General features: G+C 39.3%; 1 protein-coding gene across 1 annotated transcript in view; it reads right to left on the bottom strand.

Annotated features, from left to right (window-relative positions):
* LOC119417841 (centrosomal protein of 128 kDa) overlaps positions 1-21,455 on the bottom strand; it is a 166,813-nt gene that overhangs the window by 12,448 nt on the left and 132,910 nt on the right. Inside the window, exons 19-22 of the mRNA XM_037685096.1 lie at positions 21,238-21,297; positions 13,946-14,138; positions 4,676-4,725; positions 3,349-3,372 (exon numbers count right to left, since the gene is read on the bottom strand). Of these exons, the coding sequence (XP_037541024.1) occupies positions 3,349-3,372; positions 4,676-4,725; positions 13,946-14,138; positions 21,238-21,297 (327 nt within the window). The remainder of the gene's footprint in view (positions 1-3,348; positions 3,373-4,675; positions 4,726-13,945; positions 14,139-21,237; positions 21,298-21,455) is intronic.

Genomic DNA, 21,455 nt, shown 5'->3' with positions numbered 1-21,455 from the left:
TTATAACTGATAACTAATGAAAACCCCAAATTCAGTATCAGAAAATTATAATCTTACTTAAGACCAATAAAAAAAGGATTTTTTTTTAAAGAAACAACTTTCAAGTATGAACATGAGAAGTATGAGCATGTACAGCACTCAATATTTAGTTGGGACTCCTTTTGCCTGGATTACCGCAGCAATGTGGCGTGGCATGGAGTCGATCAGTCTATGACACTGCTCAGGTGATATGAGAGCACAGGTTGCTCTGATAGTGTCCTTCAGCTCTTCTGAATTGTTGGGTCTGGTGTATCACATCTTCCTCTTCACAATACCTCATAGATTTTCTATGTGGGTAAGGTCAGGCAAGTTTGCTGGCCAACTAAGAACAGGGATACCAGGGTCCTTAAACCAGGTACTGGTAGCTTTGGCACTCAAGCCCTGTTGGAAAATTAAATCTGCATCTTCATAAAGTTGGTCAGTAGCAGGAAGCATGAAGTGATGTAAGACTTCCTGGTAGATGGCTGCATTGACCTTGGACCTCCAAAAACACCAGCAGATGACATGGCCCCCCAAACCATCACTGACTGTGCAAACTTGACACTGGACCCCAAGCAACATGGATTCTGTGCCTCTCCTCTAGGGATGCACGATATTATCAGCATGGTATCGGCCGATATTAGCATTAAAATTCCATATCGGACATCGGCCATTCCATTAAAATAGCTTGCCGATATAAAAGGCGCTGTTTTTGCCAGCAGCGGCAGCACAACGTGATGACGTTGTAGTGGCAGAACAATGATATGATGTCACGTGCACCTACCCGATCTCACGGTGGAGAGGAAAATTCAAAATGTCGGCGGTGTGGAAGTTTTATTTTTTGTTGGTGAGGATGTCGGATTCCGAAGATTTATGGACTACGTTGTCCCCAGTTGGAGATATTTTTCTGACGTAACGTTACCCGAGTTACAAGCCGTCATTTCCGACCTCGTTGAGAAGCTAATAGCCGATAGCACGACTTGTTGGGTGAGTTTTACCACAGACATTTGGACGTCGTGTTAGCCCCGTTAGCATGATTAGTATTACGGCACAATGGATAAACATAAACTTTAAACTTAAAAAAGCTGTCCTTCATGCACAGGAGTGCAGAGGATCCCACACTGCAGCTAAGAACCTGGAACAAGCCTCCACAAGTGAGACAGCATCACAGGTGACTAATACTAATAAATAATATTTAACACTTTTCATTTATAATATGTTAAAGTGCTATGTATTTCATATGGTTGTTACTGAATATATGTCACCAGCTCTTACAGCTGTTGCACAATTTTTGTAACAAATAAGCCTAAACAAGAGGGATATGTTCTGACAAAGGAAAGTATATAAAATATTGTTATCAGCATTGGTTATCGGCCAAATAAGTTTTAACATATCGGCATATCAGATATCAGCCAAAAATCCGATATCATGCATCCCTACTCTCCTCTCTTCCTCCAGACTCTGGAACCTTGATTTCCAAAGAAAATGCTAAATTTACTTTAATCAGAGAACATAACTTCGGACCACTCAGCAGCAGTCCCAGGCAAGATGCTTCTGACGCCGTCTCTTGTTCAAGTGGCTCGATACAAGGAATGCGACAGCTGAGCCCCTTGTCTTGCATATGTCTGTGCGTGGTGGTTCTTGAAGCACTGACTTCAGCTACAGTCCACTCTTTGTGAATCTCCCCCACATTTTGGAATGGGTTTTGTTTCACAGTCCTCTCCAGGGTGCGGTTATCCCTATTGCTTGTACACTTTTTCCTACCACATTGTTTCCTTCCATTCACCGCTCTATTAATGCGCTTGGACACAGAGCTCTGTGAACAGCCAGCCTCTTTAGCAATGACCTTTTGTGTCTTGCCCTCCTTGTGCAAGTGTCAATGGTTGTCTTTTGGACAACGGTCAAGTCAGCATTCTTCCCCATGATTGTGCAGCCTACAGAACTAGACTGAGACCATTTAAAGGCCTTTGCAGGTGTTTTGAGTTAATTAGCTGATTAGAGTGTGGCACTAGGTGTCGTCAATATTGAACCTATTCAAAAATTATAATTTTCTGAGATACTGAATTTGGGGTTTTCATTAGTTGTCAGTTATAATCATCAACATTAAAATAAATAAACATTTGAAATGTATTGCTCTGTGTGTAATGAATGAATATAATATACAAGTTTCACTTTTTGAATGGAATTACTGAAATAAATCAACTTTTTCATGATATTCTAATTTTATGACCAGCACCTGTATGAATGTTTCTGTTCAGTTGAGACGACTTCTGTTGTGACTTGGCGCTGTATAAATGAATTGAAACTGAATTGAATTTGGAAACAACCCAGCAAGTGCTATTAATATGTCGCCAACAGTGACAGCCCAGTGGGATACAGTCTTTAGGGACAAGTAGAGGGATTTTACTACAACATAACGCCAAAACTGGAGAACACCAATGTCTTTGCTGTTTCCTAATTTACAGTTAAACAATTTCTATAAGTTCTCTCGAGTCTGAACTGTTACTGTATTAATAAAAAATGTGTCTCCCGTCAACCATGTGACTAACATAATGTCACTCAGGCTGGTCAAATCAAATGGTAATTACAGACTCCACCCAGAGCACCATCATTTGTTATATTAGTATTCCAGCTGTAGCACACTCCTTTCTCAGTTTCAATAAGCTCCCTGTTCTCACTCAGGGGGAACATTTAAGCACCAAAAAGAGCCGGCTGTTAGACGTCATCACACTGAAAGGCACGCTGACATGCTGCTAAGATCGCTGGATGATCCCAGGCGACCGGGCTGAGTGGAGAACAGGTCAGTGTGTCCTGTCTCTGCACCGGTGCAGCCAGCAGGACATGTGGGGGCTGAAGGCAGGCCGAGGCGTTTCCTTTTCTCTGCAGTAACAGTTGACCGAAAGGTAAATGAGCTCACAAGCATGGTGCAATAACTGTGACGGATGGACAGCACTACTAAGGTCTGTTCAATCGCTTATTTAGTTTTTTAAGAATAGCAAAAATGGCGTTGGTCTATATAACCTTTCAGCAGCGCTAAGTAATATCTGTCTGCCATCCAATGGCTGATTAAGGATGTGGCGGGGGCCATTAGTGGTGTGGAGGACGAGATCAATACTGTATTGTCAGGACAGCTCAGTTCTAAGCACCAACAGTGAGACTTACGATGACTAACGGAGCTGTGGGCCTTGACTAAAACAATCATTTCTAACCCTGTGTGAGGCTCTGAGTTACTGACAGCCTGGAGTGAACCTGCTCATATGAGAAAAGTCAAACCACTCAGAAACTCAACATTTTATTTAACTTCAGGGAACTAGATGGATAAAAACTTACCATCTCCAGATCCAACACACAATCCTAAAAGAAAACATTACAGAAACATTAATAAAGATCTACTAGATTATTATTATTAACCTAAATTTAACACGTGGAGCTTAACTTAACAAAATGTGTTTGAAATAGGGGTGCACCAATTGCAGTTTTCTGGCCGAACACGATCTCTAAAAAGTCTGACCTGCCGATACCGATTTTGTTTTATAAGCGACACTGTCGGGTGTTGTAAGATCACAATGTACCTTCAATTTTCCAATTTTATTGAAAAACATACCTTTGAACAATATTCTAGAAACAATACAAACTTGTTTTAACTGGCCACGAGGTAGTGCTCTGAAATATAAATGGAGTTTAGACAATTGTTGTTAGAACTAAAAAAAAAAAAAACTGTAAAATCGGTTTCTCGTGCAGGTATCAGCCAATTTCGGATTTCCCAAAATTAAGGAACTCGGGGCCGATTTATCGGTGCACCCCTAGTTTGAAACAGAGTGCGGATTAAAATGGTGAAACGAAGTGAGTGGTAGAAAAGGGGACTAAGGTGTTCTAACATAAGGAGAGGAAAATCAGAAGCTTGGAAAGTCTCTAGCTACAACAGGCTTCTTATCACACACACAAAGACAAAATGCTTCATCCACTCCTCCAGCTCCTGACTGATGTTCCCTCACTAACGATGCATAAGTGATGCTCGGCCTCTTATCTGCCACTCAAACGCACACCTGCTTCTCCCTGCAGCAGGCTGCTTTTCCCTCTGCCTGGAACGTGTTGACGCTTTCTAACAAGGGTTTGTCCCCCCTCCCCCCATCAGTTCATCCCCAACTTCTTTTCAACTCATCTGTGTCCCTCGTGCAGCCTGTTTTTCCCCTTCACATGTAAATCATCGCCTTTGCAGACATTTTAGTCGTGTTCAGATGTGTGCACACATCTGCTTTGCATTTTAATGGGGAATAAAAGTGCCTGTGAGGTGTTCAGGGGGCCATCCACTCCAGCCGGGGTGAGTGGGTGGCCTGCCAAGTGTAGCTGCATTGAAAAACAGACAAGGCCTTTAGTGGCTTTTAAACTCCGCTGCTCGTGTCTGCTGTAATTAGCTATTTGTTCGAGCGAGCTTGCAAGGGGAGTGTTGTGCTCACAGCAGTGGAAAAATGTTTGGGAACACTAAACTCAAGATTCCCCCCCAAACCTGGCAGGTACACTGGGGGGCGGGTCTGACATGCAAAATGTGTTGTATGTAAGAAACTGTCTTCATGTACCAAGGAAACTGGATTATAAGGACATAAAAAGTGCTGACAAGCAGATAGTGCACGGAATAATAAAGATACATGAATCTGACCTGAAGGCTTCTCATTTCCTCCTCCTTCCTGCGACTCCTTTCCAGCAGCTCTGAAATGAAGATGAGATTGTGTGAGATAAGATGTTGCTGTTGATAAGCTGCTCTCTCAGATCTCTGTTAGCTTTGAAAAGTAATATCTGAACTCTGAACTCAATTTATAAACAGAACACATTTCACTGATTCACTGGTTTATCACTGCTTTTCTTGTCCAGCGCTGAAAGGCGATCATGTTTTTGCCCACGTGTGTGTGCACGTTATTACCAAAATATCTCATGAATTACTGGATGATTTGTGGATGTTCCTCTAAAAATTATTAGCTTTCAATTGTCAGTCCAATTCAAGATGGTCGCCATAACAACTAGATCTAAATAATAATAATAAACACAAATGACTATAATTCAGTCAATTACAGATACTGAGCTAAAATTTGGTGTGGTAGTAGCGGAGTCTTTCCAAACACAAGTTCTGAGCTCTAACTGAATACACAAGATGTAAATACACATTTGAAGTCAATCCAATTCAAGAAGGCAGCCACAGCTGGTCAGTTTTAACAAACATAATGGCCATAACTCTGAAAAATTAACACATACTGAGCTGAAGTGCTGTACAACAAAAAAACAAACAAAACAAGCAAAGGACACAGGATAAAAGACATAGATCCAAATAAGTAAAGATAACAACTAATGACTAACATTGTAGACTGCATCCATCCATTACCCGCTTCTTCCTTTTCAGGTCGTGAGGGTCACTGGTCACATGTCCAACTATCACTGTGCGAGAGGCGGGGGACACCCTGGACAGGTCTCCAGTCCATAACAGGGACAAATGGAGACTAATGAGACAAACAATCATTCACTCTCTCACTCACACCTAGGGACAATTTAGAGTTACCAATCAGCCTAACATGCATGTTTTTGGTCTGTAGGAGGAAACCTACACATGCACAGACAGAACATGCAAACTCCACCCTGAACTGGGGCAACCTTCTCGCTGAGAGGCAGCAGCTCTACCAACTGCGCCACCATGCGCCCTTATACAGACAAGTTCAAATCAGCTGACACTGTGTCAAAAGCCAGGGAATAAATGAGTTTTCACAGAACACTTAAAAACAGAGAGAGGGAGCCTGCCTGACATGCAGCGGTAACTCATTCCACAGTCTTGGACCTGCAACAGAGAAGGTTCTGTCACCTCTGAGATTAAAACAAGTACCTGGAACTAATAAAAGCATCTGGTCTGCTGACCTCAGAGAGCGATGTGGGACATATGGCTGCAGCAGATCAGTGAGATAGGAGGGGTCAGAACTGTTCAGATTTAAAAACATACAGAAGGGTTTTTTAACGAATTTTAAAGTGAACCGGGAGCTAGTGAAGAACTGGAGTAATGTGCTCTCTTTTACCTGTATTAGTTAAAAATCTCGCAATATTGCAACAGTGAACGTTGTTTTCAAGGCTTGACCAAAATGACTACAGCTCCATCATTTTTTAACATAAGCCAGTATCTCACTGGGCTGCGACTAGTTGGAGACAGAATCTGAAATAAATAAAATAAAAAAGATTCTAATATATGCTCAATTTTCTTTTGAATTTCTCTAATTTGATAAATGTGAATTGAAACATAATTGGAAATATGTAAATTATTGTTGCATTTGGTCACAAAAATTTCTAATTGTTTCTCAGATTGATTTCAGTTTAATTACTTATTTAGTCTCTGATCACTCATAACCCCAGCCTAACCCCCAGCCTACCTAAAAACATGGTGTCTTTCCAAGTCTTCAAGACAAATCGCTCACAAAGCTATGGTAAGATGTGATTAGAAGCAATTAGATTGGATTTGATGGGCCCAGACATCACAAAGCGCTCTGCATATGTTGCCATGGTAACAGAGTAGTACTCGGGCACTGTGAGCTTCATTAATGACATGTCTGTTCAGTTGTACATTCCTTCCACCTTTGCCTGGGCAGAGTTTGAGATCTTGTCTTTTACCTAATCCCACAAATGTTATTTTTCTGTGTTCTTCATATGACAAGAGGAACAGCAGTATTAAATGGGCTTGCCCAGCCTGGTGTTGATACAGAAGACACAGTCCTGAGTGTCTGCACACAAAACAAGTACACATCTCTTAACCATTTATTTCAAACCACCTCATACTGTGATTACAGTTTGCAAATGTTAAAGGATAGAAGTGGGTTCTGTGAAAAGCTTATGAGCAATTTATATCTTACCATAGTTTCAATGAATGACCTCATTTTGGGGAAATAGAGTATTGGTCTGTCAGGAGCTATGAGCTAATAATGAATAGTTCTAGCAAGCCAAGAGTAAAAGGGATTGCTGCCATCTTTTTTTTCTTCATTCATTCAACCTTTATTTATACATGTTAGTCTCACTGAGCCACAAGGATTAATTTACAAGAGAGACCTGTTTTAAACAAAGAACACAGATGAGGTACAGACAACAATAGACAATCATATAAAAAGCATATCAAATGAAAAGTAAATGGAAGAAATTATATAACAAAAATGAAACAAAAACAGCTACATCATAAAGTGATATAGAATACTAAAAACAGGAACATATCTGTTGTTTTTTGCCATGAACTTATTGTTTAAAATCCCTTAGGGAGGTCAAAGTTGAGAGCTTCAGATGTTTTGGCAAGGTGTTCCAGGAAACAGGAGCAGAGTAGGAGAAGACCTTTTGCCAAGTTAGGTCTGCCCTGAGGGGACACTGCATGTAATAATGTTCTGCAAGCGCATGCTGTAGGTGCACTCACACAGTGACATGTAGGAGGAGATGCATGACTGCACGACATCTCAGTGGTTAGCACTGTTGCCTCACATCAAGAAGGTCCTGGGTTCAATCCCCGATTGGACCTGGGGTCTTTCTGGGTGGAGTTTGCATGTTCTCTCCGTGCATGCGTGGGTTTTCTCCGAGTACTCCGGTTTCCTCCACACAAACCAAAAACATGCATGTTAGGCTGCCTTCAGACTCAGGCCTCCTTCGCAGAAGAGATCTGTGATAGAGATCTGTGATCTCAATGGGACTTGCCTGATTAAAAAAAAAAAATTATTGGGGAGTGGTGGCGCCAAGGTTAGAGAAGATGGGCCTGTGATCGGAAAGTCGCAGGTGCAACTCCCAGTACGTCAACATCAAAATGTGGGCGGTAAATGTGAAACACCCATACCTACCCCCACCCTCATTTACCCGACTCTGGGCCCTTGAGCAAAACCCTTAACCCCCACCATCTGCTCCCAAAAACAGGTCTCTCTTGAAAATGAGTTCTCGAGACTCAATGAGACTACCTGTATAAATAAAGGGTAAATAAAAAAAATGAATAAAAAGGTTAATAAATACTGTATATGAAGGCAACAGACCAAGAAGTGATGTACCAGTGTGAGAGTCTGCATGAAGTTAATGATGACTAGTTAACCAGTGAATACAGGGTGAAATAATGGTTATGGTCTTGAAATTGGCAATCTCAAAAATTTCACTGCAGTTCTTGCAAGAGTTACTTCATAACCCTTAACATTTTTCTCAAGTTATTTCAGCAGAAATACACTAGTCCTGTTTGAAGTTCCTCCCAGCAGCAATGAAAGTGCTACAACTAGCTGCTGCTATTTGTGCCTGCAAATAACAAAATAATTTATGTGAATAAGTGTGCAAAGCAAAACTGATGGAAGAAATATTTCCCAAAACACATGGAGATTGGCTAAGCAAACTCCCATGCCCCATCAGGGATCCTAGTGAGGATAAAGAGCTAGTCCAGTGTTCCACAGCAAAGACAGAACTCACATTGTTCTTCCTGAATCTGAAGTTCAACCAACGATCAGACTCTCTTCTCCAGCACCCCGGATTAGACCTTACTGGAGAGGATAGAAAGTGATGCCCCAAAAATTGGAAAACACCTTCCAAATCCCCTTTTTAAAGAGGGCAACCGCCACTCCACTTTGCCAATCCAGTGGCATTACCCCCGACGTCCATGCAATGCTACAAAGGCATGTCATGCAAGACAGCTCAGCAACATCCAGAGACTTGAGGAACTCAGGGCAGATCTCATCCACCTCCCGGAGCCCTACCACCATGGAGCTTTTTAACTACCTCAGCCCCGGTTATAGACAGACCAGCCCCCAAGTCCCTTGACTCCGCTTCCTCTATGTAAAACATGCTGGTGGGATTGAGAAGGTCCAAGAAGTATTCCTTCCAACACCTGACAACATCACCAGTTGAAGTCAACTGTATCCCCCCTCCACTATACACCATGCTGGTAAAGTGCTGTTTTCCCCGCCTCAGCTGCCTGATGGATTACCAGAATTTTCTCGGAGCCGAACCAGAGTCTCTATCCAAGGCCCCGTCAAACACATTTTAGTACACGTGGACAAAAATAAAACAAAATTTGGTTGAAAACAAACATTCTGGTCAAGAGCTTTTAATGCCACTTAGTCCAGGTGAATTAACTTATCCATCCATTATCTTTACCCGTTTCTTCCTTTTTGGATCACGGGGGTCACTGGTGCCCATATCAAGTATTCAACAATTTTCAGTCAGGTAATCTGGACAGTTTTTTTTTTTTTTTTTTGTGCTAAAACATTTCACCTTCCATCCAGAAGGCTTCATCAGTCAAGGAAACACACAACAGAAAACTGATTATTCCCCCAACAGCTTACTCTAAAGTGGAACAAACCAATTATGTTGGTGGAAGAATCAGTTTTGTGTTGTGTGTTTCCTTGTCTGATGAAACCTTCTGAATGGAAGGTGAAACGTTTCAGCACAAAAACAAACAAACAAAAAAAAACTGTCCGGACCTGACCTGACTGAAAATTGTTGGATTGTATACCTGGATTATTGAGCATGGACTTTGTTCATATCCAGCTATCACTGTGAGAGAGGTGGGGGACACCCTGGGCAGGTCTCCAGTCCATCACAGTGAGTGAACTTAGATTTTTTTTTAAACAAATTGGTAAATTAAGGTTGCTTTTCCTTTTTTTTTTTTTTTTGACTCATTACAATACGAGGACAAATAAAGAACCTTGAATCCTTGATTCATTACATACGTTTGACACAGGTAAATGTGTTTTTAAAAATCAAACAGAAGACATACTGTCATCTGCAAAGCTATTTGTTGACCACAGTGCCAACATTTTCAAATCACAACAGTGGCTGCCTAATGAAATATGAAGGAAACATTTTGAAATTGCTAACCCCTTATAGTACAAAGCAAATCCAAGTTTCAAGTTGTCAACCAGATTAATTATGACTGATTTAATTAAATGTTTCCATTACTGTAACAGTAGGAAATGAAATCTTCTAACACCATTTAACATTAAGTCCTTGTGGTGCTAACAAGGGGAATTCAGGATCAATTAGTTTTGTGCTGCATCAATACTGGCACCACACAACTTGAAAATTGAGTTACATATTTAAATTACTTCTGACAGGATAGGGCCTAAAAGCCCAAAACGACCTAGAAACATTTTACAAGTGGTACTTTTATGCTTACACCACGACATGTCCACATATTGAACACCCAGGCTACTGAGGACGACTGAATAAACCCTTGTGGCAAACAAATATGAAAAACTCTGATTCAAAATATATGACGACCCCCCCCCCCCACACACACACACACACACACACACACACTCCAAACTATACGTCTTCCCATTGAACAAACTTTTAGGGTCTCCAAACTCCGAGTCTGTTTCTATCAACTTTTGAAAACCAGCTAAAGAAAGATAGCGGTGCTGCTATCTTTGCTGACTCGCACGTTTCACCTGAAAGCTGTGGTGGGCTCCATAATACTAGAAGCAGTTATCTCCACATGCAGGGCAGACCTGCTTTTAAGAGCAGAGGCCAACAGGGAGTTCTGTACAAGGTCTGAGGCAAAATAAAAAGACTGCAGCTCGACACCAACAAATGCACTCACACAAGTACTGGATGGCCTTTCACACGAGTGGCAACGACAATAACAGTGCCTAATCTGTGGAGATAAAGCACGTGCATGTAAGAGTTCAGAGGAGTGGCAGTTCAAATCTGTCTTCAGTCATTTGTAATTGTTGCACTGCCATGAACATTACTATTCTAAGTGCATGAATTCATTTTTAAATGGCTGGAGTCTTGTCTTGTCAAATCTTGTCTTGTTAAAGCAAAAACAGGATCTGACCACTTTTTATTCCTAAACACATTTTCTTTGGTTTAAATAAGCAGATAATAATAACATTAGACATATTCCGCTTTTAGCTGTAATTACTAAACAACACACCACACTAGTGCATTTCCATGCAGTAAAGACAAATCGCTACTTATTTGACAACGCTGACTAACTTATTTGGAGTCAGCCCCTCCACCATCACAGACATCTACACCTCCAGATGCAGGAAGAGAGCCACCTGCATCATGAAGGACCTCACTCACACAGCACACACACTTTTTGCCCCACTCCCCTCAGGCAGAAGGTTGAGGAGCATTAAGTGTAGAACCACTTGACTGAGGAACAGCTTCTACCCTGAAGCTGTTAGACTCATGAATCTCTAACCAGAATAATCAATGTGAAAAAAAAAAATAAATCACATTTAATGCTACTTTATTTGGTGATATGTGATTCATCCGTGCTGATGATTATCCATGCTGCTGAACTCATGCTGCTGATCTCATGCTGCTGTATTCATTCCTTTTCATTCATTAATTTCTTTTACCTTATTTATTACTGATGTTCAGCACTTTGTTTCAGCTGTGACTGGTGTTAAAGAGCTTTATAAACGTGATGATGATGATGATTCATATCCATCTGCTCACCACAGATTCATGTTGGGGCTGCTGTTGTTACGCCATATTGTTTTACATTATTTGTGTTTAGCGTAATCTTAGATCTTTTAGAGTACCATTTGGCCTTTGTTTAGCGTATATCTTATTGTATATCTTAGATTCTTATTTACTATTTCTTTTTATACTTTATATTTTTGCTACTGTTGGATGTAACTGGGACTCTGAGAACATAATTTTGTTCCACCTCATGTACCATGTGATGTGAATGACAATAAACTTGACTTGAACATGAACTAACTGATAATTAGGTTGATAGAATGTAAATTTGTTATAACAAGTGTTTGACGGAGGCAGAAGTCTCTCCAGAGCTTTGAACACTGTGGATTATACATTAGTAAAGCAAAGATTTATCACTTTTGAACAGTCAGAACATGTTGTTTGTGAGGGTTAAAAACTCTAATAAATTTTAATGAGTGAAAGAAGTAGGTATCACTTCTAACTTCCTTCCTGTAGCCAAAGGTGGTCCACAGGGATGAGTTCTGAGGCCACTTTTATGTATTTTATACAAACTATATCAACATTCTTAATAGAGAAGCATCAAACCATCATTTCTGTTCAGCTCCAGCAATATTTTAATTCTGTTCAATGCAGTTTGTGCAATTTTGGACTAGTTATGAATGCTATAAAAAACTAAACTTTTGTTCTTCAACACAAAATCAAAGATAAAGATTTTTTTTTTTTAAATTAACAGCTGGTAAAAAAAAAAAACACCAATCTTTAACTCCAGTTAGAACGTTTAGAATCAAGTCTTGTTTTTCTTTTGAGGCTAAAATAAGTTGTATTTGATCATTTATGCTGGTTATTATATTACAGACATGTAACTGATATGCATGCCTCTTCACTATACTTGCCTGGTATTGATATCTCCTATAGAACTCTGAGTCATTACAAACCTTAAAACTGACCTCACAGTATGTTGTATGTTTGTGTTATACTGTCTGCTTTGTTCTTTTGCCTGCTAAACTATTTGTCTATAACTCAGTAAGTTTTACAGATATTGAGATACAATTTGGTGTGGTAGTAACTTAGAGTCATTCCCAATATTTACCCTTTGAAATAACAGTTCACTGATTTATTTGGTTAAAAACTTTGGCATGAAAAGCAGTGGGCAACATGCATTCTTTAAGTAATGTGCATTTTTAATTTATGAAAATCATTAAGGAATATAGTCTCAAAAACAAAAATTGTCTCCATCTTTTTTCATGCTTATATAGCCCTGAACTATTTTAACAACAAAATCCATATTTTTTCCATATGTGACTGTGTAGGAACCCTTGCTGTTAAAATGTTATTTTAAAGCAGTTAATTGAAAGATAAAGTAACAACTGTTAAGTATGCGAGTAGTCAGCATATATTGGCTGATATTTATCCAAAGAACAGGGAAACACTTGAGTGAAATAACACTGTGAATGAACGTAAACAGGCACACTTAAAGAGAAGTGTTAACCATCAGAGAAACAGAGAAGTTATCTCATCACTGTGACAAACTCAAAGTATCTGAACCAAGCTTACTGCAGAGATTTTACTTAATGAATGTCTGTTGAGCCATTTTTATTACAAACATATTGTAGGCATAAGCATGCAACGTGTGTGTAAACACAAACTAAGTAGTAGCTGTTGCAAATGGCACATGCATCACTATATCAATTAGCCTTGTGGACATTTATGTGGCCTTTGGGCAGATTGATAATGTTTGTTGGTGATGGGTGCGTCACAGTCTTTAGCCACTGTTCGAGTCAAATTCCACAGATGTTTAAATCTGTTAAATATCAAACAGGCAGCAAATTTTTGGCAGAAGTGAGCCATTTTATTCCTAATGGAGAAAACTGGTGGTTTGATTGTGTAATATTGCCACAATAACAAAGAGAGCAGCAACCAGAATGTCTTTATGAACAATTATCTTCTTCATCTATGTCTCATTGTGACTTTTTCTCTTTTAATGACAGACACGCACGGTCCATTTTCCTGTATTGTTTATTGGAAAAGCTAATAAAAACCAAGCGTTGGTTCCAGCTCATTAGGAAAACCTGAGTAAAAAGCTGAGCTAATGAAAAAAGGAAACAATATTTTTGCCACAGAAGCTTAAAAACCATTAAAATATTTTCTCGAACCTTTGTAATCGTAAAGAGACAGACTCGTTCACACAGTGTAAAAATACTGTCTAAAGTGCATAGGCGGGCACACACGGGTGTTTTTCTAAGCATCCATTAAAATAAAACACAAAAAGTCTCCAATAATATCCTGAAATGATTCTTACAGGTGATGTGACTAGATGGACAAATTAGAAACTGTGAGGTTGTGTCCAAAAGACAAATTAAGATGTCTGAATTAATAAAGACCTCAGTAAATATTCACTCTTTTTAATGCAGTGGACTTGGTCAACCTGAAAATCCAATCTTATATTTTGTTTATAAAGTAGTAAACAAAGTACGAGCAGATATAAGATGGGGTCTACCTTTCTTCTCAGTGCTCAGGGAGTGCAGCAGGTTCTCCTGTTGGTCCAGACGCTGCAGGAGAGCCGCCTGTTCAGAGTCTCGACTCCGTCTCAGAGCCTTCAGCTGATCCCTGGTCTGCTGGTGCTGCCTCCTCAGGCGCTGCTCCTTCGTGTCACGCTCCCGCACCTCCTCACAGAGCCAGCGCAGCTTGGTCTGGTTGGTAAAACGGAGTAAAACACAACAAAACAGAATACCGTAATGAAGTTATACGGGACTTCCTGAGCAAGTTAAAATCAATTATTGACTCTACACATATCAAATTTCTGGCTGGTAAGATTTCTAGTGTAAAGATGAATTTTATGGTACAAAATTATTCAAAATATGTTGCTTAAATTAGTCAAAACTTTTCAAAAGAATACATTGTTTAACTGTGCTGCCAGGCTTTAAAGATCAATTAAAGCAAACTAACCCTTGCAGCAAAAAGCAGCTGAAATAAAAAATAGACACATCAAGAAAAGTACAGAAAATTTCTTCTTTTAAAACCGTAATTCAAGAATAAATATGAATTGGCAATTTTACAAATGCCCTGATTAATAATTTAGAAAAAATCCAATAACTTTAAGTTGATAAACCTTTAAAAGCAGTACTGCACTAATGTTACTCACTTCAGCTGTATTAATAAAATAAATATTTTTTCCACAGTTTATGCAACAGTTAAATATCAAGAGGACTGATTAAGAGTTTTGCACTGAAGGACTAGTAAATAATTCCTTTTACTATAACACAAACTCTGCACAACTGAGCTAATTACATCTAATGTTCCTTAAATATTTTAACTCTATAATCGTTTACAGCTCTTTTCAACAGTTTATATAAATTATGGCTATAAACACTAAAAAATGTGCTAATGATTTTTAACACAGTGCCAAGCATCACAGGCATAGCTTTAATTACATTTCTTTGAAAGTTTACAGTATTGAACAACAAAAAAAGAAGAAGAAAAATATATAAACAGTCAATTAATATTATTGCAGTAAGAGAGAAATAATGGAAGGACGGCAAAACATTAAATTTTAATAATATTTCATATTTTCCATAATTAAATAAGCCTCACCAACATGAAACAATTACATTTGGCATAAAGCTGAAATACTGTGTGTTGTCTATAGTTTGTGTGTAAATGTGCTAAAAATAACTGTTTTTAAATACCTGGTTGTGTATTTCTTATCTGAATTCATCTCTCGGTGCTTTTAAGTACGACTGTACACTCAATATCACTGTTAATGACAAGTCTGAACAGCTGCACACTTTTTAATTTACTTACATTAAACCTAAACAAATTACATTGTCTACAGCTGTTGCTCTAAATGTTGACAGTGCAGCTTAATGTGTGCTGTATACAGCCATTTGAAACAACAATTTTACTTTAGACCTGATTAACCTAATTACCGTTCAAGCCCAAACAAAGTCAAGTACAAAGAATACACAACTAGAGAAATTGCATTTCCTGTGAAAATGCAGCTGTGAATGCTTATTGCAGAAGAACTTGCTGAAAAACAGCTAAAATTTGCTAAAAACATGCTGAAATGTGGCTGAAAGGGAAGAACAAGTTTAAATGAGCAGAAAAAAGCAGAAAGAACACATAATTGCTTAAACGTTTAAATAAGCAGAAATGAGCACAAAAATTAAGAAATCAGCTAAACTGAACTAGACTGAAACCACCAGCAGGAAGCAGAAAGAGATGAAATGAGCTAAAAAATGTGCAATTATCTGAAAAAACTCAAATTTGCACGAAAATAGCTAAAAATTATCTGAAAGGAGCATAACAAGCTGAAAATAGCAGAAAGAAAGAAATTAGCCTGAAAGTAGCAGAAATTACTACAAAAATATTGAATTTATCTTAAAACAGATAAAGATTAGTTAAGAAACAAGCTGAAATGTGGTTGAAAATGTAGAACAAGCTTACAATAGCAGAAGAAAGCAGAAACTGCAGAACTAAAATTGAGCTGAAAAACATACGGAATAGGGATAAAAACGCCAATAATAAAAATAAACAGGAAAACAATAGTGTGAACGGTTAATAAGCATTCACACAATAAGTAAACAGAACAAAACATGATCATCTAAAGGACCGAGGTAAAAGTTACAAACGCTCCAAGGTACTTAAAGTACAAAGTAACCCTGTGTGAAAAATGAGTCTGCTTTCAATAAGCTGCCTAAACCAAAAACTGTAGTCTGTCAGAGTAACTGAATTAAATGTTAATTTGGCAGCTTTGCACATTTAGATATCTCCATGGCAACATAACATAAAACCTCTGCTGCCTTCATGTCTGAAGACACTGACCGAGGCTGAAGTTTCAACTTGCTTTGACTGCCAAGGTTGGTACAAAGAGACAGAGTCAGAGATTCTTTATTGTCATTCGCACCTCATGTGGTACACATGGTGGAAGGAAATTATGTACACAGGGTCCCAGTTACATCCAACAATAAAATGTAAAAGAAAAATAATGATAACATCTAAGATACGAACTAAGAAAAACAAACTAAATATACACTAAGCACTAATGGCATAAAAACATCACGTCGAACAGCAGCACGAACATGAACATGAGGCTGTGTGAGCAGATGTGCACGCATGAACACATCAACATTGAAACAGATCAGCAGCAACATGATGTGATTTTTCACAGTGATTATTCTGGTTAGAGATTCATGAGTCTAACAGCCTCAGGGTAGAAGCTGTTCCTCAGTCTAGTAGTTTTACACTTAATGCTCCTCAACCTCCTTCCTGAGGGGAGCGGGGCAAAATGTGTGTGTGCTGGGTGAGTGGGGTCCTTCATGATGCAGGTGGCTCTCTTCCTGCATCTAGAGGTGTAGATGTCTGTGATGGTGGGGAGACTGACTCCAACAGACTTCTGTGCAGCCTTCACTACTCTCTGCAAAGCTTTTCTTTCTGCAGCTGTGCAGCCTCCATGCCACACGTTGATGCTGGAGCACAGGATGCTCTCCACTGCACACCTGTAGAAGGAGGTGAGGACTGAGCTTCCCAGACAAACTCGTCTCAGCCGCCTGAGGAAGTAGAGTCTCTGATGAGCTTTCTTGATCAGGCTGGTAGTTTTGTTGCCCCAGCTGAGGTTTTCATTCATGTGTACACCCAAGTACTTGTAGCTGGAGACCACTTCCACCGCAGATCCTCTTATGTTCAGGGGGGTGTAGGTGTTTTTGTTCCTTCTGAAGTCCACAATCATCTTGAAAATATCACTGGAGAAAATAGTTGAGTCCCAGTTGAAGTGCTTCCTGGAGGATCACACCGTCTTAGAGCTATTCCAATATGGTTTTAAACCTCTCCATAGCACTGAAACTGCCCTACTGAAGGTTTTTAATGACATCTTCTTATCCACAGATACCGGCGATTCTGTGCTGCTTGACCTATTGGACCTCACATCCGCCTTTGACACCATCGACCATGAGATCCTCATTGCTAGGTTGGAGCAGTGGGTGGGCATCACAGGGTCAGCCCTCAATTGGTTCAGATCCTACCTCGCTGACAGATCCTTTTGTGTCTCCATCAAGGATTTTAGTTCTGCAGCGGCTGAGCTTACATGGGGGTTCTACAGGGGTCCATACTGGGTCCCCTCCTATTCTCTTTATACCTGCTACCACTTGGTGCTATTTTCCGGAAACACAACATGCCCTTTCACTTCTACACCGATGACTGTAAAATTTACTTCCCCCCAAGACACAATGGCACATGCTCTATTCAACCTCTGCTCAACTGCCTGGCTGACATCAGAGACTGGATGGCTTTAAATTTCTTAAGTTGCAATGAAAAGAAGTCTGAAGTCATGTTGTTCCCTCCCAACAACACAATCACAAACCACTGCATCGACCTCTCTGCTCTAACCCTGTAAGAAAAACAAAGAGTCACTAATCTGGGAGTGATAACGGACCCTTCCCTGAAACTTAACAATCATGTAAACATGATTGTTAAATCATGTTTCTTCCAACTGAGGCGGCTGTCTAAACTGAAGCCCATATTGTCCAAAAATAACCTGGAGACAGTAATACATGCATTCATTACATCTAGGCTTGATTACTGCAATTCGCTCCTGTTTGGTATCAGTCAGACCTCCATTGCACGACTACAACTGGTCCAGAATGCAGCAGCCCGATTTTTAACCAGTACAGGCAAAAGAGAGCACATTACTCCAGTTTTGGTCTCACTGCACTGGCTACTGGTTCACCTTCGAATCCCGTTCAAAATACTCCTGTATGTCTACAAATCGCTGAACAGTTTCGCCCCCCACCCCCACCCCCCATCTCTCTGATCTGCTACAACCGTATGTCCCACCACGCTCCCTGAGGTCAGCGGACCAGTTGCTCCTCACAGTTCCAGGAACTCGTCTTAAGCGCAGAGGTGACAGGGCCTTCTCTGTAGCAGGCCCAAGACTTTGGAACGAGTTGCCTCTGCTTGTCAGACAGGCCCCCTCCCTCTTGGTTTTCAAGTCCCGTTTAAAAACTCACTACTATTCCGTAGCTTTCAACACCAGATGATCTGTGTTTTGATCCTGTATGCTCCACACTGGTTAGTCGTCATATTTATTATCTGCATCGTTTTTATGTCTATATTTTGATTTATCTCATTTTGTACATTGCTTTGTGTGTTGCCTGTTTTTCTGCATGTACAGCACTTTGGTTGGCCTTGTCGCTGTTTTAAGTGCTCTATAAATAAAATGGTATGGTACGGTATCTTCTTTGTCTTCTTCACATTGATGTGAAGGTTATTCTTTTTGCACCAGCTCTCCAGGTGTTCCACCTCTTGCCTCTAGCTGGACTCATCAAAGCCACCTGAGTGGGGTACGATGTGGGTAGCCAAATAATGTGCACAAGCATAAACGCTGTTTTGTACGACGGAGCTTTAGGACCACGCTAAGAAAAAAAATTACATTACTAGAAAAATGTCATAAAATTACGAGAATGAAGTCGTAATATTACAAGAAAAAAGTCATAAAATTATGAGAATGAACTCGTAATATTACAACATAATTCTCGTAATATTATGACTTTATTCTTGTAATATTACGATTTTATTCTCATAATATTAGGAGAATAAAGTCATAATATTTCGAGAATAAAATCGTAATTTACGAGAATAAAATCATAAATTACAAGAATAAAATCGTAAATTACGAGAATAAAGTCGTAACATGCAGCAAAATATCATGAATTCTGATTCATAGAGGCACAAAGGAAAGGCTCACAGAAAGACTTCATGCAGTCCAAATACCTAAAGTCGAATACGAGAATAAAGTTATAATATTAGGAGAATAAACTCGCCATATGTCCTGGATCTACTTGCACCTGCTGAGTCATTGTGTTTATGAAGTAGTCCCCGATCCCTTTTGGGTCACTGTTTGTGAAATATGCCTCCATCCACATTATGTTACGACTAAATCCATCAATGCAGCCATTAATAGTAATGCAATACGGCTTCAGTTTATCATAAGACTCTATATGCAACAGTGTTTTGGGCCCACTGCGATTGCACTGCTGAAATCAACATTCATCATTTTACTGCAGTTGTAAGACTGCTTTTTCATGTCGGAGTTCTGATAATATTACGACTTTATTCTGGTAATATTACGAGTTTATTCTCATGATACTACGACTTTATTCTTGTAATATTACGACTTTATCCTCGTATTATTTCAAATTTATTCTTGTAATACTATGACTTTATTCTCCCTTGTAATGTAATTAATTTTTTCTTAGCGTGGCCCTAAAGCTCCGTCATAGGTCTGTCATGCTTTCCAAAAAAAGAAAAAGAAAACAAGGAAAAAAATGCCATGTTTCCTAAAATTGACCGTGCAATATGAGGTGGCAGGTTGCTGGTCGTGAACACAGAATCTGGTGAGACTGTAACAAAATATTCAACTATTTTCTTGCAATTCTGAGTTGTGAACTAGTCTTGAACAGTCAGTCCAGTAAGATACTACTTATCTACTTATATAGGTCCTGACTTATTTATTGTTAGCAATGCTGGTTTAGTAAATAGGGTTCACATGAACTTGTATGAAAATGTTTTGACAGTTGTTTTAACGCTGCCGCACGGATGTTAAGACTTTGGTCTTACCATCGCTCGGGCTAGATATTAGCTTGTCAGTCAGGTCAGAACTAAACTTTGTTTCTACAAGCTGAGGTTGTTCAAAGAAGAAGTCCTTTGAATGAAAGACGAAACGTCTCAGCAACAAAAGAAACCTTCCAGATGACCTGAATGAGCATTACTGGATTTATATCTGTATTAATGAGCATGAACTTTGGTGTTGTTCAAAGAATTATCTACGACAAGTAAGATCTTAATTGTTCATAAATGTCTATAGAACCGTACTTCAAAAGAGCTGATCTATCACGTTGAGCTCATATCCATTGCTGTATGTCAAATCAAACTGTCACATAAATAGTAGGCCTGTCACGAAAACAAATTTTGCTGGGCTATTAATTGTCTCAGAAATTATTGTGATAAATAATAATATTGTTTGAAATTTGACAATAATTAGTAATTATTGTCAAATTTAAGAAGAAATGTTAGTTAATTTGTTGTGAGTGTAGTACCTTTTTTGACCACTGGATGGCAGTATAAGACTGTTTGGACCAAAGGATGGATAGTGAGGGAGCGAGCAGCGGGTCTCTTTAAGAAAAATAGGAGGGAGGCCCCTTGATGTGACATGGGCTTTCTCTCCTTCCTTTTTTCGGTTCTCAAAATGGCAGACGCTCTGTGTGGTTTGAGCTCTTTAGTATAGCATTTATCACACAAAGATTTTAATAAAAAAATTCAGTAACCAAATTCTCAGCTTCTTTTTGCAGAGAAAAACAATTTCTTACACGAAGGCACGGGTTTCAACTGTGAATTTTGGAGCTTTGACAAGACGGAGGTTTTTTCCAGAGGTCAGCCTGTTAGCTTAGCTCGTAGCTTAGCTTCTCAGCTTAGCTGCTTTTAACGATCCAAAAAATGCGATTCTGGATGGTTAAAATGGATTTTAAAGAGAAAAGGAGGGGTCAGTGAAGAGCACCAGAGTTGAGCCTTCTGTCATCCAGTGTCTTCAGTAGAAAAAGACACGAAGAAATGATAAAGCCGATAAATGAAAATGAGGTCGATAATTTTCATTTATCATGTGATTAATTATTTATCGTTTATCGCGACAGGCCTAATAAATAGTGTACCTTAATTTAAAAAATGCAGTAAAATATCAAATTCTGATTCATAGAGGCACAAAGGAAAGGTTCACAGTACGACTTCGTGCAGTCCAAATACCTTTGTCTCAGCAAGCCAGCGGTGTGGATCTTTCACTAATCCAGGTCTCTGGGAGATCGCCTGTTAGAACAGAAAAGAAATAAATGAAAATGTGAGCTGTCCCGCCTTTGTTAGTATGAATTACATAATTCTGTTTACACACAAAGGTTTCAGTGCAAGACTGTGCTGCTAACTTGTTCTGCATTTGAATATAAATATACAGGAAGAAAAAAAAAAAA

This window comes from Nematolebias whitei, chromosome 12 (genome assembly GCF_014905685.2).
Source record: "Nematolebias whitei isolate Nwh7 chromosome 12, NemWhi1, whole genome shotgun sequence".
NCBI classification, from domain to species: Eukaryota; Metazoa; Chordata; class Actinopteri; order Cyprinodontiformes; family Rivulidae; genus Nematolebias; species Nematolebias whitei.
Note: the sequence above shows the minus strand (reverse complement) of the source record. Positions and strands in the feature narration are given on the sequence as shown.